The sequence below is a fragment of the Oncorhynchus masou genome, chromosome 30 (assembly GCF_036934945.1).
Source record: "Oncorhynchus masou masou isolate Uvic2021 chromosome 30, UVic_Omas_1.1, whole genome shotgun sequence".
In the NCBI taxonomy this organism is placed as follows: Eukaryota; Metazoa; Chordata; class Actinopteri; order Salmoniformes; family Salmonidae; genus Oncorhynchus; species Oncorhynchus masou.
The window spans coordinates 62,373,318-62,397,641 of NC_088241.1; the positions used below are offsets into that span (position 1 = coordinate 62,373,318).

Genomic DNA, 24,324 nt, shown 5'->3' on the forward strand with positions numbered 1-24,324 from the left:
CAGAGAGTAGTAAACAGAGGGTAGTAAACAGAGGATAAGAGAAAGAGTAGTAAACAGAGAGGAGTAAACAGAGGATAGTAAACAGAGAGTAGTAAACAGAGGATAAGAGAGAGAGTAGTAAACAGAGAGTAGTAAACAGAGGATAAGAGAGAGTAGTAAACAGAGAGTAGTAAAAAGAGGGTAGTAAACAGAGAGTAGTGAACAGAGGGTAGTAAACAGAGAGTAAGAGAGAGAGTAGTAAACAGAGAGTAGTAAACAGAGAGTAAGAGAGAGAGTAGTAAACAGAGAGTAAACAGAGAGTAGTAAACAGAGAATAAGTAAACAGAGAGTAGTAAAACAGAGAGTAGTAAACAGAGAGTAAACAGAGAGTAGTAAACAGAGAGTAGTAAACAGAGAGTAAGAAACAGAGTCATAGCAAACAGAGAGTAGTAAACAGAGAGTAAGCAAACAGAGAGTCATAGTAAACAGAGAGTTGTAAAACAGAGTCGTAGTAAACAGAGTCGTAAGATAAACTAGAAACATAGAGTAGTAAACAGAGAGTAGTAAACAGAGAGTAGTAAACAGAGAGATCGTAGTAAACAGAGAGTCGTAAACAGAGAGTTGTAGTAAACAGAGGATAAGAAACAGAGTAGTAAACAGAGAGGAGTAAACAGAGTCGATAGTAAACAGAGAGTAGTAAACAGAGAGTCGTAGTAAACAGAGAGATAAACAGAGAGTCGTAGTAAACAGAGAGTAATAAACAGAGGATAAGAGAGTAGTAAAACAGAGAGTAGTAAACAGAGAGTCATAAACAGAGAGAAGTAAACAGAGGGTAGTAAACAGAGAGTAAGACAGAGAGTAGTAAACAGAGGGTAGTAAACAGAGAGAAAGACAGAGAGTAGTAAACAGAGTAGTAAACAGAGAGTAGTAAACAGTGAGTAAGAGAGAGAATATTAAACAAGAGTAAGAGAGAGTCGTAGTAAACAGAGAGTCGTAGTAAACAGAGAGTCGTAGCAAACAGAGAGTCGTAGTAAACAGAGAGTCGTAGCAAACAGAGAGTCGTAGTAAACAGAGAGTCGTAGTAAACAGAGAGTCGTAGCAAACAGAGTCATAGCAAACAGAGAGTCGTAGTAAACAGAGAGTCGTAGCAAACAGAGAGTCATAGTAAACAGAGAGTTGTAGCAAACAGAGTCGTAGCAAACAGAGTCGTAGTAAACAGAGAGTCGTAGCAAACAGAGAGTCGTAGTAAACAGAGAGTCGTAGCAAACAGAGAGTCGTAGTAAACAGAGAGTCGTAGTTAACAGAGAGTTGTAGCAAACAGAGTCGTAGCAAACAGAGTCGTAGCAAACAGAGATTCATAGCAAACAGAGAGTAATAAACAGAGAGTCGTAGTAAACAGAGAGTCGTAGTAAACAGAGAGTAGTAAACAGAGAGTCGTAGTAAACAGAGAGTAATAAACAGAGAGTCGTAGTAAACAGAGAGTCGTAAACAGAGAGTCATAAACAGAGAGAAGTAAACAGAGGGTAGTAAACAGAGAGTAAGACAGAGAGTAGTAAACAGAGGGTAGTAAACAGAGAGAAAGACAGAGAGTAGTAAACAGAGTAGTAAACAGAGAGAAGTAAACAGAGAGTAGTAAACAGTGAGTAAGAGAGAGAATATTAAACAAGAGTAAGAGAGAGTCGTAGTAAACAGAGAGTCGTAAACAGAGAGTCATAAACAGAGAGTCATAAACAGAGAGAAGTAAACAGAGGGTAGTAACCAGAGAGTAGTAAACAGAGAGTAGTAAACAGAGTCATAAACAGAGAGAAGTAAACAGAGAGTAGTAAACAGTGAGAAAGAGAGAGAATATTAAACAAGAGTAAGAGAGAGAGTAGTAAACAGAGAGTCGTAAACAGAGAGTCATAAACAGAGAGAAGTAAACAGAGGGTAGTAACCAGAGAGTAGTAAACAGAGAGTCGTAAACAGAGAGTAGCAAAAACAGAAACAGAGTCAGTAAACAGAGAGTAAGTAAACAGAGAGTCGTAGTAAACAGAGAGTCGTAGGAAACAGAGAGTCAGTAAACAGAGAGTAAAACAGAGAGTAGCAAACAGAGATGTAGTAAACAGAGAGTCGTAGTAAACAGAGAGTCGTAGCAAACAGAGAGTCGTAATAAACAGAGAGTTGTAGCAAACAGAGTCGTAGCAAACAGAGTCGTAGTAAACTAGGAGTCGTAGCAAACAGAGTCGTAATAAACAGAGAGTCGTAGCAAACAGAGAGTCGTAGCAAACAGAGAGTCGTAGTAAACAGAGAGTCGTAGCAAACAGAGAGTCGTAGTAAACAGAGTCGTAGCAAACAGAGTCGTAGCAAACAGAGAGTCGTAGTAAACAGAGAGTCGTAGTAAACAGAGAGTCGTAGTAAACAGAGAGTCGTAGCAAACAGAGAGTCGTAGTAAACAGAGAGTCGTAGTAAACAGAGAGTCGTAGTAAACAGAGAGTCGTAGTAAACAGAGAGTCGTAAAACAGAGAGTCGTAGTAAACTAGGAGTCGTAGCAAACAGAGAGTCGTAGTAAACAGAGAGTCGTAGTAAACAGAGAGTCGTAGCAAACAGAGAGTCGTAGCAAACAGAGTCGTAGTCGTGGAAAACAGAGAGTCGTAGTAAACAGAGAGTCGTAGCAAACAGAGAGTAATAAACAGAGAGTCGTAGTAAACAGAGAGTCGTAGTAAACAGAGAGTAGTAAACAGAGAGTCGTAGTAAACAGAGTGTACTAACAGAGAGTCGTAGTAAACAGAGAGTCGTAGTAAACAGAGAGTCGTAGTAAACAGAGAGTAGTAGTAAACAGAGAGTAGTAAACAGAGAGTCATAAACAGAGGGTAAGAGAGATGGGGGTGAGAGATGGGGTGAACTCACTTTGGCCTGTCTGGTCTCTTTGGAGGAGGAGCCTTGGCCCAGGGCGTCGCTCCTGCCAGAGACCTGGGGAGACAAGGCCCACCTTGGGTCAATACTACACACAGGAAAACCAACGGAGGGGTGGAGAGAGGAAGGGAGGGAGGGAGGAGAGGGGGCTGCAGGACTACCTCCTCTTTGAGGATGTATCCAAAACAGCAGGGCTATGTTTATTTCAGAGAATGTGCATGCCTGTGTTACTGGGCACATGCAGTTTGGGGTCCATCGTTCAACATGTGGAACCATATTTCTATCAACGTTGGTTATTGGTTAGTCCAACATTGGACTTGGTCATTCCATCATGTTGACACGTGACAGTCGAAGTGAAAGGTATAGTATAAGGGGACAGACAGGAAAAAGAAAGTGAGAGGTGAAGTTGTACAGAGGTTAGATTCAGAGAATGGGGTGAGATGTCAGGATGGATGCAAGATGGTCAATGGAATCAAATGGAGATTTATGGCAGAAGTCACAGAGTTAACTGAGGTTAACTGGGAAACATTTTGAATTAAAATAGAAGACAAGCTTGTTAGAAGACAAACCAGTTACTAGGTTAATAGAACCAGTTAATAGAAGACAAACCAGTTACTAGGTGGGACCAGTTACTAGATGGGACCAGTTACTAGATGGGACCAGTTACTAGATGGGACCAGTTACTAGATGGGACCAGTTACTAGCTGGGAGAAGAAACCAGCAGGAGGGGGTTGTTAACTGGGAATGCGGGACGTGGCGTTAGGAGCAGGGTACTAAGGGAAAATTGTGTGTTAACTGGAGCATCATCTACTGAACATAAGCTGGCTGTAGGAGGTAAAGTCATTAGATGGTCAACAATGAGACTCAACATGGAAAACCCTACAGAATGTTAGAACAACAGTGTCTGTAAAGCAAGGCCATCTGTGAAACAGAATACCTAATGTATAAAACCCAACCTGGCTCATCAACATGGTATCCCCCCCCCCCAATCCCCAAAAGCACCCCCTCCATCACTGATGCACGACTCCCTACCTTCCCCCCTCCGGGCTGGTACTTCATGTTGTCCGTGGAGCCGATCTTGGAGCGCACGTTGCGGATGTCAGGTGCGGGGGCTGTGCTTGGGTGGGAGGTGGTCCCCGAGGCGCTGACATTGCCCAAGGTGGTGTTAGAGGTGGGACGGGGGACACGGGGCCCAGGGTGCTTCTTCTCTGGTACTGTGGAGGAGGGGGCGGGGGCTGGTTTGGTGGTGGTGGGGCGGACACGGGGCCGGGTGGAGTCAGCTAGAGGATGAGGAAGAGGAGGAGGAGGAAGAGGAGGGAGGAGGGGGAGAGAGAGGATGAGGAAGAGGCGGAGGGAATTGCGGAGGAAGGAGGAGGAGCAGGAGGAGGAAAAGGAGGAGGAGGAAGAGGCGGCGGAGGAAGAGGAGGAAGAGGCGGAGGGAGAGGAGGAGCAAGAGGAGGAGGGAGAGGAGGAGCAAGAGGAGGAGGAGGAGGAAGAGGCAGCGGAGGAAGAGGAGGAAGAGGCGGAGGAGGAAGAGGAGGAGGAAGAGGAGGAGGGAGGAGGAGGAGGAAGAGGAGGAGGGAGAGAAGGTGAAAGAGGAAGAGGAGCAGGGAGAGGAGGAGGAAGAGGAGGAGGGAGGAGGAGGACAGTAATAAAACAGGTCATGAAGCTGTAAAAAGTAAACAGACAAATTATATACAGTGCCCTCCGTAATTATTGGAACAGCAACACGTTTGTTGTTTTGGCTCTGTACTTCAGCACTTTTTACAGTTACAGACACACAAATATCATACCCCCAAGACATGCTAACCTCTCACCATTACAATAACTGGGGAGGCTAGCATTTTATATCATACCCCTAAGACATGCTAACCTCTCACCATTACAATAACAGGGGAGGTTAGCATGTTATATCATACCTCCAAGACATGCTAACCTCTCACCATTACAATAATAGGGGAGGTTAGCATTTTATATCATACCCCCAAGACATGCTAACGTCTCACCATTACAATAACAGGGGAGGTTAGCATTTTATATCATACCCCCAAGACATGCTAACCTCTCACCATTACAATAACAGGGGAGGTTAGCATTTTATATCATACCCCCAAGACATGCTAACCTCTCACCATTACAATAACAGGGGGGAGGCTAGCATTTTATATCATACCCCCAAGACATGCTAACCTCTCACCATTACAATAACAGGGGGAGGTTAGCATTTTATATCATACCCCCAAGACATGCTAACCTCTCACCATTACAATAACTAGGGAGGTTAGCATTACTGGGGGGGTATGATATTGGTGTGTCTGTAACTTTCTCACTCGTCATTATTCACGATTCATCCAGCACTATCTGAAATCATGGTAGAATCCACATTTATGTGTTTAGAAACATATTCTATTCTTATTTACAATAAAAGTGACTGCAAAATGACACACAACATTATTTACCATTCATTTCTATTGGGCAAAAAATAATCTGAAACATAACCCAAAACAAACAGCAAATGAATCCAACAAGTTTGTAGAGTCTCAAGCTTAATGTAATTATTGCGTGCTAGGAATATGGGACCAATTACTAAACTTTTGACTACTTTAATACACATACGTGAATTTGACCCAAAACCTTTGGTCCTGTAAAATGGATGTACAATGTACAGAAAATAAGTTTCATTTCGAAATGGCTCACCTGACATGGATGAAAATACTCTCAAATGAAAGCTGACCGTCTGCACTTTAACCTCATAGTCATTGTATCATTTGAAAACCAGAAAACATGTGTCACTGTCAGCCCAATAATTGCAGAGGGCACTGTAGGTCAGCTCAGAGTATAAACCAGACAGGACCACCATAACCTCCAGTATAAATCAGACAGGACCACCATAAACTCCAGTATAAACAAGACAGGACCACCATAACCTCCAGTATAAATCAGGCAGGACCACCATAAACCCCAGTATAAATCAGACAGGACCACCATAAACTCCAGTATAAACAAGACAGGACCACCATAAACCCCAGTAAAAATCAGGCAGGACCACCATAAACCACAGTATAAATAAGGCAGGACCACCATAAAATCCAGTATAAATCAGACAGGACCACCATAAACTCCAGTATAAACAAGACAGGACCACCATAAACCCCAGTAAAAATCAGGCAGGACCACCATAAACCACAGTATAAATAAGGCAGGACCACCATAAACCCCAGTATAAATCAGGCAGGACCACCATAAACCCCAGTATAAATCAGGCAGGACCACCATAAAATCCAGTATAAATCAGGCAGGACCACCATAAACCCCAGTATAAATCAGGCAGGACCACCATAAACTCCAGTATAAACAAGACAGGACCACCATAAACCCCAGTATAAATCAGGCAGGACCACCATAAACCCCAGTATAAATCAGACAGGACCACAGTAAACCCCAGTATAAATCAGGCAGGACCACCATAAACCCCAGTATAAATCAGGCAGGACCACCATAAAATCCAGTATAAATCAGACAGGACCACCATAAACTCCAGTATAAACAAGACAGGACCACCATAAACCCCAGTATAAATCAGGCAGGACCACCATAAAATCCAGTATAAATCAGACAGGACCACCATAAACTCCAGTATAAACAAGACAGGACCACCATAAACCCCAGTATAAATCAGGCAGGACCACCATAAACCCCAATATAAATCAGACAGGACCACCATAAACTCCAGTATAAACAAGACAGGACCACCATAAACCCCAGTATAAATCAGGCAGGACCACCATAAACCCCAGTAAAAATCAGGCAGGACCACCATAAACCCCAGTATAAATCAGACAGGACCACCATAAACTCCAGTATAAACAAGACAGGACCACCATAAACCCCAGTATAAATCAGGCAGGACCACCATAAACTCCAGTATAAACAAGACAGGACCACCATAAACCCCAGTATAAATCAGGCAGGACCACCATAAACCCCAGTATAAATCAGGCAGGACCACCATAAACTCCAGTATAAACAAGACAGGACCACCATAAACCCCAGTATAAATCAGGCAGGACCACCATAAACCCCAGTATAAATCAGACAGGACCACAGTAAACCCCAGTATAAATCAGACAGGACCACCATAAACCCCAGTATAAATCAGGCAGGACCACCTTAAACCCCAGTATAAATCAGACAGGACCACTGTAAACCCCAGTATAAATCAGACAGGACCACCATAAACCCCAGTATAAATCAGACAGGACCACTGTAAACCCCAGTATAAATCAGACAGGACCACTGTAAACCCCAGTATAAATCAGACAGGACCACTTAAACCCCAGTATAAATCAGACAGGACCACTGGTATAAATCAGACAGGACCACCTTAAACTCCAGTATAAATCAGAAAGGACCAAAGTAAACCCCAGTATAAATCAGACAGGACCACTGTAAACCCCAGTATAAATCAGACAGGACCACCTTAAACCCCAGTATAAATCAGGCAGGACCACTGTAAACCCCAGTATAAATCAGACAGGACCACTGTAAACCCCAGTATAAATCAGACAGGACCACTGTAAACCCCAGTATAAATCTGGCAGTACCACCATAAACCCCAGTATAAATCAGACAGGACCACCATAAACTCCAGTATAAATCAGACAGGACCACCATAAACTCCAGTATAAACAAGACAGGACCACCATAAACCCCAGTATAAATCAGGCAGGACCACCATAAACTCCAGTATAAACAAGACAGGACCACCATAAACCCCAGTATAAATCAGGCAGGACCACCATAAACCCCAGTATAAATCAGGCAGGACCGCCATAAACTCCAGTATAAACAAGACAGGACCACCATAAACCCCAGTATAAATCAGGCAGGACCACCATAAACCCCAGTATAAATCAGACAGGACCACAGTAAACCCCAGTATAAATCAGACAGGACCACCATAAACCCCAGTATAAATCAGGCAGGACCACCTTAAACCCCAGTATAAATCAGACAGGACCACTGTAAACCCCAGTATAAATCAGACAGGACCACCATAAACCCCAGTATAAATCAGACAGGACCACTGTAAACCCCAGTATAAATCAGACAGGACCACTGTAAACCCCAGTATAAATCAGACAGGACCACTGTAAACCCCAGTATAAATCAGACAGGACCACTGTAAACCCCAGTATAAATCAGACAGGACCACCTTAAACTCCAGTATAAATCAGACAGGACCACAGTAAACCCCAGTATAAATCAGACAGGACCACTGTAAACCCCAGTATAAATCAGACAGGACCACCTTAAACCCCAGTATAAATCAGGCAGGACCACTGTAAACCCCAGTATAAATCAGACAGGACCACTGTAAACCCCAGTATAAATCAGACAGGACCACTGTAAACCCCAGTATAAATCTGGCAGTACCACCATAAACCCCAGTATAAATCAGACAGGACCACCATAAACTCCAGTATAAATCAGACAGGACCACTGTAAACCCCAGTATAAATCAGACAGGACCAACCATAAACTCCAGTATAAACAAGACAGGACCACCATAAACCCCAGTAAAAATCAGGCAGGACCACCATAAACCCCAGTATAAATAAGGCAGGACCACCATAAAATCCAGTATAAATCAGACAGGACCACCATAAACTCCAGTATAAACAAGACAGGACCACCATAAACCCCAATATAAATCAGACAGGACCACCATAAACTCCAGTATAAACAAGACAGGACCACCATAAACCCCAGTATAAATCAGGCAGGACCACCATAAACCCCAATATAAATCAGGCAGGACCACCATAAACCCCAGTATAAATCAGACAGGACCACCATAAACTCCAGTATAAACAAGACAGGACCACAGTAAACCCCAGTATAAATCAGGCAGGACCACCTTAAACCCCAGTATAAATCAGACAGGACCACTGTAAACCCCAGTATAAATCAGACAGGACCACCATAAACCCCAGTATAAATCAGACAGGACCACTGTAAACCCCAGTATAAATCAGACAGGACCACTGTAAACCCCAGTATAAATCAGACAGGACCACTGTAAACCCCAGTATAAATCAGACAGGACCACTGTAAACCACAGTATAAATCAGACAGGACCACCTTAAACTCCAGTATAAATCAGACAGGACCAAAGTAAACCCCAGTATAAATCAGACAGGACCACTGTAAACCCCAGTATAAATCAGACAGGACCACCTTAAACCCCAGTATAAATCAGGCAGGACCACTGTAAACCCCAGTATAAATCAGACAGGACCACTGTAAACCCCAGTATAAATCAGACAGGACCACTGTAAACCCCAGTATAAATCTGGCAGTACCACCATGAACCCCATATAAATCAGACAGGACCACCATAAACTCCAGTATAAATCAGACAGGACCACCATAAACTCCAGTATAAACAAGACAGGACCACCATAAACCCCAGTATAAATCAGGCAGGACCACCATAAACTCCAGTATAAACAAGACAGGACCACCATAAACCCCAGTATAAATCAGGCAGGACCACCATAAACCCCATATAAATCAGGCAGGACCACCATAAACTCCAGTATAAACAAGACAGGACCACCATAAACCCCAGTATAAATCAGGCAGGACCACCATAAACCCCAGTATAAATCAGACAGGACCACAGTAAACCCCAGTATAAATCAGACAGGACCACCATAAACCCCAGTATAAATCAGGCAGGACCACCTTAAACCCCAGTATAAATCAGACAGGACCACTGTAAACCCCAGTATAAATCAGACAGGACCACCATAAACCCCAGTATAAATCAGACAGGACCACTGTAAACCCCAGTATAAATCAGACAGGACCACTGTAAACCCCAGTATAAATCAGACAGGACCACTGTAAACCCCAGTATAAATCAGACAGGACCACTGTAAACCCCAGTATAAATCAGACAGGACCACCTTAAACTCCAGTATAAATCAGACAGGACCAAAGTAAACCCCAGTATAAATCAGACAGGACCACTGTAAACCCCAGTATAAATCAGACAGGACCACCTTAAACCCCAGTATAAATCAGGCAGGACCACTGTAAACCCCAGTATAAATCAGACAGGACCACTGTAAACCCCAGTATAAATCAGACAGGACCACTGTAAACCCCAGTATAAATCTGGCAGTACCACCATAAACCCCAGTATAAATCAGACAGGACCACCATAAACTCCAGTATAAATCAGACAGGACCACCAAAACTCCAGTATAAACAAGACAGGACCACCATAAACCCCAGTACAAATCAGGCATAAACTCCAGTATAAACAAGACAGGACCACCATAAACCCCAGTATAAATCAGGCAGGACCACCATAAACCCCAGTATAAATCAGGCAGGACCACCATAAACTCCAGTATAAACAAGACAGGACCACCATAAACCCCAGTATAAATCAGGCAGGACCACCATAAACCCCAGTATAAATCAGACAGGACCACAGTAAACCCCAGTATAAATCAGACAGGACCACCATAAACCCCAGTATAAATCAGGCAGGACCACCTTAAACCCCAGTATAAATCAGACAGGACCACTGTAAACCCCAGTATAAATCAGACAGGACCACCATAAACCCCAGTATAAATCAGACAGGACCACTGTAAACCCCAGTATAAATCAGACAGGACCACTGTAAACCCCAGTATAAATCAGACAGGACCACTGTAAACCCCAGTATAAATCAGACAGGACCACTGTAAACCCCAGTATAAATCAGACAGGACCACCTTAAACTCCAGTATAAATCAGACAGGACCCCAGTAAACCCCAGTATAAATCAGACAGGACCACTGTAAACCCCAGTATAAATCAGACAGGACCACCTTAAACCCCAGTATAAATCAGGCAGGACCACTGTAAACCCCAGTATAAATCAGACAGGACCACTGTAAACCCCAGTATAAATCAGACAGGACCACTGTAAACCCCAGTATAAATCCGGCAGTACCACCATAAACCCCAGTATAAATCAGACAGGACCACCATAAACTCCAGTATAAATCAGACAGGACCACTGTAAACCCCAGTATAAATCAGGCAGGACAGGACAGGACACTGTAAACCCCAGTATAAATCTGGCAGGACCACAGTAAACCCCAATATAAATCTGACAGGACCACCATAAACCCCAGTATAAATCAGGCAGGACCACCATAAAATCCAGTATAAATCAGACAGGACCACCATAAACTCCAGTATAAATCAGACAGGACCACTGTAAACCCCAGTATAAATCAGGCAGGACCACTGTAAACCCCAGTATAAATCAGGCAGGACCACCATAAACCCCAGTATAAACAAGACAGGACCACAGTAAACCCCAGTATAAATCAGGCAGGACCACAGTAAACCCCAGGACAAATCAGGCAGGACCACAGTAAACCCCAGTATAAACCAGACAGGACCACAGTAAACCCCAGTATAAACCAGGCAGGACCACTGTAAACTCCAGTATAAACCAGGACCACTGTAAACCCCAATATAAACCAGACAGGACCACAGTAAACCCCAGTATAAATCAGGCAGGACCACTGTAAACCCCAGCATGAACTGCTACATGTATTATCCCACTTCATATTTAACTGATCGCATGATGAACTACATCTGCCCTGCCTGCCGAGACTTAAACCTTACATCCTCCCTGAAAGAGTCTTATTTCTGAGCAGAAAGACATGCTCGGTTCATAATCCCTAGAGTGTTGAGATGTAGTGTCAGCAAGAAAGTAATCCCTAGAGTGTTGAGATGTAGTGTCAGCAGGAAAGTAATCCCTAGAGTGTTGAGATGTAGTGTCAGCAAGAAAGTAATCCCTAGAGTGTTGAGATGTAGTGACAGGAGGAAAGTAATCCCTAGAGTGTTGAGATGTAGCAGCAGGGGAAAGTAATCCCCAGAGTGTTGAGATGTGTGTCAGCAGGGGAAAGTAATCCCTAGAGTGTTGAGATGTAGTGTCAGCAGGGGAAAGTAATCCCTAGAGTGTTGAGATGTAGTGTCAGTGTCAGCAGGGGAAAGTAATCTCTAGAGTGTTGAGATGTAGTGTCAGCAGGGGAAAGTAATCCCTAGAGTGTTGAGATGTAGTGTCCCTCTAGAGTGTTGAGATGTAGTGTCAGCAGGGGAAAGTAATCCCTAGAGTGTTGAGATGTAGTGTCAGCAGGGGAAAGTAATCCCTAGAGTGTTGAGATGTAGTGTCAGCAGGAGAAAGTAATCCCTAGAGTGTTGAGATGTAGTGTCAGCAGGGGAAAGTAATACCTAGAGTGTTGAGATGTAGTGTCAGCAAGAAAGTAATCCCTAGAGTGTTGAGATGTAGTGTCAGCAGGAAAGTAATCCCTAGAGTGTTGAGATGTAGTGTCAGCAAGAAAGTAATCCCTAGGGTGTTGAGATGTAGTGACAGGAGGAAAGTAATCCCTAGAGTGTTGAGATGTAGTGTCAGCAGGGGAAAGTAATCCCTAGAGTGTTGAGATGTAGTGACAGGAGGAAAGTAATCCCTAGAGTGTTGAGATGTAGTGTCAGTGTCAGCAGGGGAAAGTAATCCCCAGAGTGTTGAGATGTAGTGTCAGCAGAGGAAAGTAATCCCTAGAGTGTTGAGATGTAGTGTCAGTGTCAGCAGGGGAAAGTAATCCCTAGAGTGTTGAGATGTAGTGTCAGTGTCAGCAGGGGAAAGTAATCCCCAGAGTGTTGAGATGTAGTGTCAGTGTCAGCAGTGGAAAGTAATCCCTAGAGTGTTGAGATGTAGTGTCAGCAGGGGAAAGTAATCCCTAGAGTGTTGAGATGTAGTGACAGGAGGAAAGTAATCCCTAGAGTGTTGAGATGTAGTGTCAGTGTCAGCAGGGGAAAGTAATCCCCAGAGTGTTGAGATGTAGTGTCAGCAGGGGAAAGTAATCCCTAGAGAGTTGAGATGTAGTGTCAGTGTCAGCAGGGGAAAGTAATCCCTAGAGTGTTGAGATGTAGTGTCAGCAGGGGAAAGTAATCTCTAGAGTGTTGAGATGTAGTGTCAGCAGGGGAAAGTAATCCCTAGAGTGTTGAGATGTAGTGACAGGAGGAAAGTAATCCCTAGAGTGTTGAGATGTAGTGTCAGTGTCAGCAGGGGAAAGTAATCCCCAGAGTGTTGAGATGTAGTGTCAGCAGGGGAAAGTAATCCCTAGAGTGTTGAGATGTAGTGACAGGAGGAAAGTAATCCCTAGAGTGTTGAGATGTAGTGTCAGTGTCAGCAGGGGAAAGTAATCCCTAGAGTGTTGAGATGTAGTGTCAGCAGGGGAAAGTAATCCCTAGAGTGTTGAGACGTAGTGTCAGCAGGGGAAAGTAATCCCTAGAGTGTTGAGATGTAGTGTCAGCAGGGGAAAGTAATCCCTAGAGTGTTGAGATGTAGTGCCAGTGTAAGCAGGGGAAAGTAATCTCTAGAGTGCTGTGTCGAGGTTTACTCGCTTCGGCTTTTAGAAATACATTTTCCTTTTTTTTCTCTGAGACTTCACCACCTCTTTGTCACGGCCTGCATGCGTCATCTATGTGTTCCTGCGTGACCATTGTGTCACTCTTCATTTCTGTCCCACTCTGTGCAACAGCCGCCTCTAATCCCCCAGCTGGAGTTACAGTACTGTCTGGCTGAGGGACCTCGTGCTGCCTTTAAAAGGAGGAGAGAGAGAGAGAGAGAGAGAGAGAGAGAGAGAGAGAGAGAGAGAGAGAGAGAGAGAGAGAGAGAGAGAGAGAGAGGAAGAGAGAGGAGTGTTTCTGTACCTGTTGTTGACTTCAGAGTGCTGGGCTTGATTTCCTCTCCTGGCCTGCTGTCAGTCTTTGATGCTGAGAGGCAAAACAGAAGAGATCGTTCATGATCAGAGTTCAGCCTGTTCCTGGTCCTCCAAACAAACTTGCCAAAGTTTTGTTTGGCAAAGCAGTGAAGTCAGGTTGTGGAATGCAGAAACAGTTTGGTACCCTGCTGGCTCGACATCAGAGACTTTGAGTCCCCAAAATAATTGGTGGCAGTGTGTGTGTGCGCGCGGGTGTGTGTATGCATGTGTGTGTGGGTGTGCATGGGTGTGTGCGGATGTGTGTGTCCGTGGGTGTGCGCGGGTGTGTACTGTATGCGTGTTCAAAGATGTGTAAGTGTGTGGTATAGAGACTCACCCAGGGGGCGTCTGGTTGCGAGTGTGCTTGTGGCGGTGCGGGGTGCCATGGCTGGTTTACTGGTTGCCGTGGTAGCAGAGACGTTTTTGGGGGCAGCATTTGGAGCCGTGGAGGTGGTGGTCGCCTTTGGTACTAGAGGACGTCTCTCTGTGGTCTGGAGGGAGAGAGAGACAGGGAATGTGTGGTAAACAGAGAGGAAGGGAGGAAAAAGGAAAAAGAAAGGAAAGAAGGAAGGAAGGAAGGAAGGAAGGAAGGAGGGAGGAAGGAAGGGAGGGAGGGAGGGAGGGAGGGAGGGAGGGAGGGAGGGAGGGAGGGAGGAAAAAGAAAGGAAAGAAGGAAGGAATGGAGGGAGGGAGGGAGGGAGGGAGGGAGGGAGGGAGGGAGGGAGGGAGGGAGGGAGGGAGGGGAGGGAGGGAGGGAGGGAGGGAGGGAGGAAAAAAAGAAAGGAAAGAAGGAAGGAATGGAGGGAGGGAGGGGGAGGGAGGGAGGAGGGGAAGGAAGGAAGGAAGGAAGGAAGGAAGGAAGGAAGGAAGGAAGGAAGGAAGGAAGGAAGGAAGGAAGGAAGGAAGGAAGGAAGGAAGGAAGGAAGGAAGGAGCTCCACTCTTCAGTAACAAATAATGGAGTACTAGAATTCACTACAAATAAAAGGTTGAATGTATTACGTAGCACTCTAAAAAAAACTTAAGCTGTGGGAAAGAACCTCCTCGTGGCATCATGTTACATTCAGAAAAACCATTGGATAATGACATATTTGTAAAAAAAACACTTACCATAAATATGTACTATTTGATGTACAACAAAAATATCAACAAAATCCTTATAATGTAATTGCACCTTGTAGGATTATTCATGATATCACTCTTATTGCCATCTGTCCTCTGTCCTCTGCAATCAGAGCAGAGCAGAACAAGGGCCAGGTCCCATGGTGTTTTTTGAAGCATTTTCATAATGCACTGCTCTATAGGGTATTTTCACAACAGTGGGCACGTTAAATTGCCTCACCCTTCATGCCCCTGGGATGTTTTTCAGACAAATGAGTTGTGATAATGTCCCTGTTCCTAGTTAAACAGGCCACCACTAGAGGACAATGGCAGATACTTACTGTCTGGAGCATGTGTGGAACTCCTAGTTCATGCTTAGTTACAACTATGGGCCGTCATACACAGCAGTAGCGGGCACTATCATCCAGAGAGGGCTGGTGTTTGTCCAGACCTTCGCTCCAACCAAGCAGTAACACACGTGATTCATTCAACTAATCAAAAGTCAAACTAAATCAGGTGTGCTTTGGCTTGTCTGGAACAACAGCCTGGACTCACACTGGCCCGCTGTCGAGAAGATGGGACACTTCTTTTTCTGACTACGGTCTACGGTAACAGATGGTCCTGCTTTACACCATCTATCCCCTCATAGAGCACAGGTCAGATTAATACCGTCAAGAAGTCAGGAAAGAAGTGCTCATTTATGTCCTATTCCTCTACAGACAATCTTGTCACGGAAGCATCTGGAATGTGTCGCATCGGAACTGGGAGGAATCGAATGGCATGCGACGGAATCCTCAATACACAGGAGAGGCAGGGTGTTGGCAGGGTGTCTGGTTTCACAATAGGATGTGTGTTGCCTTGGTGCTGATGTAAGGATTGCACTGGGAACCAGGGATATTAAAAGAAGGCCAATGCCTGTCTGATTTCCCCGCGCGTGGACACACCGCCCGAGGGAGGCTTTACATGGAAACCGGCCTTGTTTAACCCACAGCCTCCTCATTCATTCCTCTGGCGGTTAAAGTGGTTAGAGCGTTGGGCTAGGAACCAAAAGGTTGCAAGTTCAAACCCCCGAGCTGACAAGGTACAAATCTGTCGTTCTGCCCCTGAACAGGCAGTTAACCCACTGTTCCTAGGCCTTCATTGAACATAAGAATTTGTTCTTAACTGACTTGCCTGGTTAAATAAAGGTAAAATATAAAAATCATAATATAAAAATCTTCAAAGTAGCCATCCTTTTGCCTTGATGACAGCTTTGCACACTCTTGGCATTCTCTCAACCAGCTTCTCCTGGAATGCTATTCCAACAGTCTTGAAGGAGTTCCCACATATGCTGCTTTTCCTTCACTCTGCAGTCCAACTCATCCCAAACCACTCAATTGGGTTGAGGTCTGGTGATGGTGGAGGCCATGTCATCTGATGCAGCACTCAATCACTCTTCTTCTTGGTCAAATAGCCCTTACACAGCCTGAAGGTGTTGAAAAAGAAATGAGTGTCCCACTAAGCGCAAACCAGGTGGGATGGCTTAACTCTGCAGAATTCTGTGGTAGCCATGCTGTTTAAGTGTGTTTTGAATTATAAATAAATCACTGACAGTGTCACCAGCAAAGCACCCCCACACATCATCATACCTCCTCCTCCATGCTTCATTGTGGAAACCACACATGTGGAGATAATCCGTTCACCTACTCTGCATCACACAAAGACACAGCGGTTGGAACCAAATATCTCAAATTTGGACTCATCAGACCAAAGGACAGATTTCCACTGATCTAATGTCCATTGCTTGTGTTTCTTGGCCCAAGCAAGTGAGTCTTCTTCTTATTGGTAGTGGTTTCTTTGCAGCAATTCGACCATGAAGGCCTGATTCACACAGTCTCCTCTGAACAGTTGATGTTGAGATGCGTCTGTTACTTGAACTCTGTGAAGCATTTATTTGGGCTGCAATTTCTGAGGCTGGTAACTCTAATGAACTTATCCTCTGCAGCAGAGGTAAATCTGGGTCTTCCTTTTCTGTGGCGGTCCTCATGAGAGCCAGTTTCATCATAGCGCTTGATGGTTTTTGCGACTGCACTTTCTTTAAATTTTCCAGATTGACTGACCTTCATATTTTAAAGTAATGGACTGTCATTTCTCTTTTCTTATTTGAGCTGTTCGTAACATAATATGGACTTGGTCTTTTACCAAATAGGGCTATCTTCTGTATACCACCCCTACCTTTTCACACCACAACTGATTGGCTCAAATGCATTAAGAAGGAAATAAATTCCACAAATTAACTTTTAACAAGACACACCTGTTAACTGAAATGCTTTACAGGTGACTACCTCATGAAGCTGGATGAGAGAATGCCAAGAAGATGGCTACTTTGAAGAATGTAAAATATATTTTGATTACCACTTTTTTGGTTACTACATGATTCCATATTGTATTATTTCATCGTTTTGATGTCTTCACTTTTATTCTACAATGTAGAAAATAGTGAAAATATAGAAACACCCTGGAATGAGTAGGTGTGTCCAAACTGTTGACTGGTACTGTATGTATGACACCAATGTTTGTTGTAGTACGGTAATGACGTCTAGCGACGTTAAAGGCAAATATGTTACACCAGCAGTTTAGAGAAGTGGCTGTACATCATGTACATTGTAGTGTATATCTGATACACTAACTGTTGAAGGTGAGAGACAGGTGTGGTGAGGGAAGCCTTGAGCGACTGATGGTTGTCCTTGATGGTTGTCCTTAGGTCTCTCTAGTAAATGCCAGGGAAGGAGTGATGAATGCAGGCTGCCCTTGTGGCCTCTCCTCTGACCCCTCCCCTCTGGCCCCCTCCCCTCTATGAACCCTGCTCTGAGTAATCCTGTGTACGGCCACTTAGCACTCGGGACTTACTGGGAGCCTATGGGGCTTACTGGGAGCCAAGCTTAAAAAGGTGGATACCTTACAGGCAGATTATGCTCTGAGCAGAGCAGAAGTCAGTGTCTAATTTACAACTCCTGTAAAAATTAACATAGTAGCTAACTAAGCTAACACTTCTGCTAAACAGAACTGAACATGCCCATTCTTCTGATCAACAAGATGATGAGAAGGAGATTGAAAGACAGGCTAGGAGAGTAGAAGTAGGTAGTAGTTTTGCCTAGACAGACCGACACCACACAGTGGTAAGGTATGGAGGTGCCGATATCTGAGGTGGAGGGGACTGCGGCTGTCCCTAAAGCAGGGCAGGGGCACTCACCTTAGACTTGACCTCACGGGGCGCAGGGGTGGAGGTGGCGGCGGCAGATGTGGAGAGTTTGGCTGCGGACAAGGGTCGCTTGTGGGCAGTGGTGGGGGTGGGGGCCTTGGGCATGGGCGTTTTTTTGCTGAGTGTGGCTGAGGTGGAGGAATGGGTGGGGCGTTTGGGGGCGGCAGCACTGACGGATGCTGCCGAGCTCGGCCGCGGCTTAGCAGCGCTCGGTTTGGTTGCCCCAGCAACAGCCTGCGCGATGGACGGCACACCAGACAAATGGAGAGCAAAAGAAAGAACAAAAGGAAGCAAGAAAGAAAATAACAAAAAACACATGATAACAGCAGCAGGATAACATAAAAAGGATAACAGCAACAGGGCACCAGTAGCAGGTTAACAGCAGCAGGACACCAGCAGCAGGTTAACATAAACAGCAACAGGACACCAGCAGCAGGTTAACAGCAGCAGGATAACAGGATAACAGCAACAGGATAACAGCAGCAGGATAACAGCAGCAGGATGCCAGAAACAGCAACAGGATAACAGCAGCAGGTTAACAGCAGCAGGATAACATCAACATGATAACAGCAACAGGATAACAGCAACAGGATAACATCAGCAGGTTAACAGCAGCAGGATAACAGCAGCAGGATAACATCAGCAGGTTAACAGCAACAGGATAACAGCAACAGGATAACAGCAGCAGGTTAACAGCAGCAGGATGCCAGAAACAGCAATAGGATAACAGCAGCAGGTTAACAGCAGCAGGATAACATCAACATGATAACAGCAACAGGATAACAGCAACAGGATGCCAGAAACAGGATAACAGCAGCAGGATAACAGCAACAGGATAACAGCAACAGGATAACAGCAACAGGATAACAGCAACAGGATAACAGCAGCAGGATAACAGCAGCAGGATAACAGCAACAGGATAACAGCAGCAGGATAACAGCAACAGGATAACAGCAACAGGATAACAGCAGCAGGATAACAGCAGCAGGATAACAGCAGCAGGATAACAGCAACAGGATAACAGCAGCAGGATGCCAGAAACAGGATAACATCAACAGGATAACATCAGCAGGTTAACAGCAACAGGATAACAGCAACAGGATAACAGCAGCAGGATGACAGCAGCAGAAGCAGCCCTAACCATAATCAGCAGGATGACAGCAGCAGAAGCAGCCCTAACCATAATCAACAGGATAAGAGCAGCAGGATAACAGCAGCAGAAGCAGCCCTAACCATAATCAACAGGATAAGAGCAGCAGGATAACAGCAGCAGAAGCAGCCCTAACCATAATCAACAGGATGACAGCAGCAGAAGCAGCCCTAACCATAATCAACAGAATAACAGCAGCAGAAGCAGCCCTAACCATAATCAACAGGATAACAGCAGCAGAAGCAGCCCTAACCATAATCAACAGGATAACAGCAGCAGAAGCAGCCCTAACCATAATCAACAGGTTAACAGCAGCAGGATAACAGCAGCAGAAGCAGCCCTAACCATAATCAACAGGATGACAGCAGCAGAAGCAGCCCTAACCATAATCAACAGGATAACAGCAGCAGAAGCAGCCCTAACCATAATCAACAGGATAACAGCAGCAGAAGCAGCCCTAACCATAATCAACAGGATAACAGCAGCAGAAGCAGCCCTAACCATAATCAACAGGTTAACAGCAGCAGGATAACAGCAGCAGAAGCAGCCCTAACCATAATCAACAGGATGACAGCAGCAGAAGCAGCCCTAACCATAATCAACAGAATAACAGCAGCAGAAGCAGCCCTAACCATAATCAACAGGATGACAGCAGCAGAAGCAGCCCTAACCATAATCAACAGGATGACAGCAGCAGAAGCAGCCCTAACCATAATCAACAGAATAACAGCAGCAGAAGCAGCCCTAACCATAATCAACAGGATAACAGCAGCAGAAGCAGCCCTAACCATAATCAACAGGATAACAACAAAAGGATGACAGCAGCAGGTTAACAGCAGCATGATGACAGCAGCAGAAGCAGCCCTAACCATAATCAACAGGTTAACAGCAGCAGGATAACAGCAGCAGAAGCAGCCCTAACCATAATCAACAGGATGACAGCAGCAGAAGCAGCCCTAACCATAATCAACAGAATAACAGCAGCAGAAGCAGCCCTAACCATAATCAACAGAATAACAGCAGCAGAAGCAGCCCTAACCATAATCAACAGAATAACAGCAGCAGAAGCAGCCCTAACCATAATCAACAGAATAACAGCAGCAGAAGCAGCCCTAACCATAATCAACAGAATAACAGCAGCAGAAGCAGCCCTAACCATAATCAACAGAATAACAGCAGCAGAAGCAGCCCTAACCATAATCAACAGGATGACAGCAGCAGAAGCAGCCCTAACCATAATCAACAGGATAACAGCAGCAGAAGCAGCCCTAACCATAATCAACAGAATAACAGCAGCAGGATGACAGCAGCAGAAGCAGCCCTAACCATAATCAACAGAATAACAGCAGCAGGATAACAGCAGCAGAAGCAGCCCTAACCATAATCAACAGAATAACAGCAGCAGGATAACAGCAGCAGAAGCAGCCCTAACCATAATCAACAGGATGACAACAGCAGAAGCAGCCCTAACCATAATCAACAGAATAACAGCAGCAGAAGCAGCCCTAACCATAATCAACAGAATAACAGCAGCAGAAGCAGCCCTAACCATAATCAACAGGATAACAGCAGCAGAAGCAGCCCTAACCCATAATCAACAGAATAACAGCAGCAGAAGCAGCCCTAACCATAATCAGCAGGATAACAGCAGCAGAAGCAGCCCTAACCATAATCAACAGGATAACAGCAGCAGAAGCAGCCCTAACCATAATCAACAGGATAACAGCAGCAGAAGCAGCCCTAACCATAATCAACAGGATGACAGCAGCAGGATAACAGCAACAGGATGACAACAGCAGAAGCAGCCCTAACCATAATCAACAGGATAACAGCAGCAGAAGCAGCCCTAACCATAATCAACAGGATAACAGCAGCAGAAGCAGCCCTAACCATAATCAACAGGATAACAGCAGCAGAAGCAGCCCTAACCATAATCAACAGGATGACAGCAGCAGAAGCAGCCCTAACCATAATCAACAGGATAACAGCAGCAGAAGCAGCCCTAACCATAATCAACAGGATGACAACAACAGGATGACAGCAGCAGGTTAACAGCAGCAGGATGACAGCAGCAGAAGCAGCCCTAACCATAATCAACAGGTTAACAGCAGCAGGATAACAGCAGCAGAAGCAGCCCTAACCATAATCAACAGGATGACAGCAGCAGAAGCAGCCCTAACCATAATCAACAGAATAACAGCAGCAGAAGCAGCCCTAACCATAATCAACAGGATGACAGCAGCAGAAGCAGCCCTAACCATAATCAACAGGATGACAGCAGCAGAAGCAGCCCTAACCATAATCAACAGAATAACAGCAGCAGAAGCAGCCCTAACCATAATCAACAGGATGACAGCAGCAGAAGCAGCCCTAACCATAATCAACAGGATAACAGCAGCAGAAGCAGCCCTAACCATAATCAACAGGATGACAGCAGCAGAAGCAGCCCTAACCATAATCAACAGAATAACAGCAGCAGAAGCAGCCCTAACCATAATCAACAGGATAACAGCAGCAGAAGCAGCCCTAACCATAATCAACAGGATGACAACAGCAGAAGCAGCCCTAACCATAATCAACAGGATAACAGCAGCAGAAGCAGCCCTAACCATAATCAACAGGATAACAGCAGCAGAAGCAGCCCTAACCATAATCAACAGGATAACAGCAGCAGAAGCAGCCCTAACCATAATCAACAGGATGACAACAGCAGAAGCAGCCCTAACCATAATCAACAGGATAACAGCAGCAGGATAACAGCAGCAGAAGCAGCCCTAACCATAATCAACAGAATAACAGCAGCAGGATAACAGCAGCAGAAGCAGCCCTAACCATAATCAACAGGATAACAGCAGCAGGATAACAGCAGCAGAAGCAGCCCTAACCATAATCAACAGGATAACAGCAGCAGGATAACAGCAGCAGAAGCAGCCCTAACCATAATCAACAGAATAACAGCAGCAGGATAACAGCAGCAGAAGCAGCCCTAACCATAATCAACAGGATAACAGCAGCAGGATAACAGCAGCAGAAGCAGCCCTAACCATAATCAACAGGATAACAGCAGCAGAAGCAGCCCTAACCATAATCAACAGGATAACAACAACAGGATGACAGCAGCAGAAGCAGCCCTAACCATAATCAACAGGATAACAGCAGCAGAAGCAGCCCTAACCATAATCAACAGGATAACAGCAGCAGAAGCAGCCCTAACCATAATCAACAGGATAACAGCAGCAGAAGCAGCCCTAACCATAATCAACAGGATAACAGCAGCAGAAGCAGCCCTAACCATAATCAACAGAATAACAGCAGCAGAAGCAGCCCTAACCATAATCAACAGGATGACAGCAGCAGAAGCAGCCCTAACCATAATCAACAGAATAACAGCAGCAGAAGCAGCCCTAACCATAATCAACAGAATAACAGCAGCAGAAGCAGCCCTAACCATAATCAACAGAATGACAGCAGCAGAAGCAGCCCTAACCATAATCAACAGAATAACAGCAGCAGAAGCAGCCCTAACCATAATCAACAGGATGACAGCAGCAGAAGCAGCCCTAACCATAATCAACAGGTTAACAGCAGCAGAAGCAGCCCTAACCATAATCAACAGGATGACAGCAGCAGAAGCAGCCCTAACCATAATCAACAGAATAACAGCAGCAGAAGCAGCCCTAACCATAATCAACAGGATAACAGCAGCAGAAGCAGCCCTAACCATAATCAACAGAATAACAGCAGCAGAAGCAGCCCTAACCATAATCAACAGAATAACAGCAGCAGAAGCAGCCCTAACCATAATCAACAGGATAACAGCAACAGAAGCAGCCCTAACCATAATCAACAGGATAACAGCAGCAGGATGACAACAGCAGAAGCAGCCCTAACCATAATCAACAGGATAACAGCAACAGAAGCAGCCCTAACCATAATCAACAGGATAACAGCAGCAGGATGACAACAGCAGAAGCAGCCCTAACCATAATCAACAGGATAACAGCAGCAGAAGCAGCCCTAACCATAATCAACAGGATGACAGCAGCAGAAGCAGCCCTAACCATAATCAACAGAATAACAGCAACAGAAGCAGAAGCAGCCCTAACCATAATCAACAGAATAACATCAACAGAAGCAGCCCTAACCATAATCAACAGAATAACAACAACAGGAACTGTGTGCCTGACAAAAACAAACACTCAATGAAGAAGTTACATCGAGTTCAAATCTGCACTAAAACAACGAGGACGAACATCTTTTTATTATTCTGATAATAATGTTATGACTGATATTACTTAAATGAAAGTGAGTTGCATGGACTACTTTTAGTCTTATCCCACTACTATATGGACAAATAAAGAAGAAGCAGCAGCAGCGTTAGCAGCAAGAATGATGTAAGATTTGATAATGTTCCACTTTACACCTTGACTCTGGCCTACCTTGGTCTTCTTGTCTGGACTTGGCAGGTCCCTGCTTGGTGCAGCACCGCTCCCATTGGTTGAAGGTTTACTTGCAGTTTTTTGGGCCTTATCAGCTGCCTCTGCTATCTTGTCCATTTTCCTCTCAGGACTTTTAAGCTCTTTTTTCTCGGATTTCTCATCCATCGCCTTGTCTGTTTTCTCTGTCTTCTTCTTCTCCTCCTCCACCTTGTCTGTTTTCTTTGTCTTTTTCTTCTTCTCCTCCTCCTCCACCTTGTCTGTTTTCTCTGTCTTTTCTTCTCCTCCTCCTCCACCTTGTCTGTTTTCTCTGTCTTCTTCTCCTCCTCCACCTTGTCTGTTTTCTCTGTCTTCTTCTCCTCCTCCACCTTGTCTGTTTTCTCTGTCTTCTTCTTCTCCTCCTCCACCTTGTCTGTTTTCTCTGTCTTCTTCTTCTCCTCCTCCTCCTCCACCACCTTGTCTGTTTTCTTTGTCTTTTTCTTCTTCTCCTCCTCCTCCTCCACCTTGTCTGTTTTCTCTGTCTTCTTCTCCTCCTCCACCCTGTCTGTTTTCTCTGTCTTCTTCTTCTTCTCCTCCTCTACCACCTTGTCTGTTTTCTCTGTCTTCTTCTCCTCCTCCTCCACCCTGTCTGTTTTCTCTGTCTTCTTCTCCTCCTCCTCCACCTTGTCTGTTTTCTCTGTCTG

The 24,324-nt window shown here is 44.9% G+C and overlaps 1 protein-coding gene across 1 annotated transcript in view; it reads right to left on the reverse strand.

Annotated features, from left to right (window-relative positions):
• LOC135521685 (uncharacterized) overlaps positions 1–24,324 on the reverse strand; it is a 196,216-nt gene that overhangs the window by 13,822 nt on the left and 158,070 nt on the right. Inside the window, 6 exon segments of the mRNA XM_064947360.1 lie at positions 2,866–2,928; positions 3,904–4,151; positions 13,666–13,728; positions 14,053–14,206; positions 18,047–18,289; positions 23,645–24,323. Of these exon segments, the coding sequence (XP_064803432.1) occupies positions 2,866–2,928; positions 3,904–4,151; positions 13,666–13,728; positions 14,053–14,206; positions 18,047–18,289; positions 23,645–24,323 (1,450 nt within the window).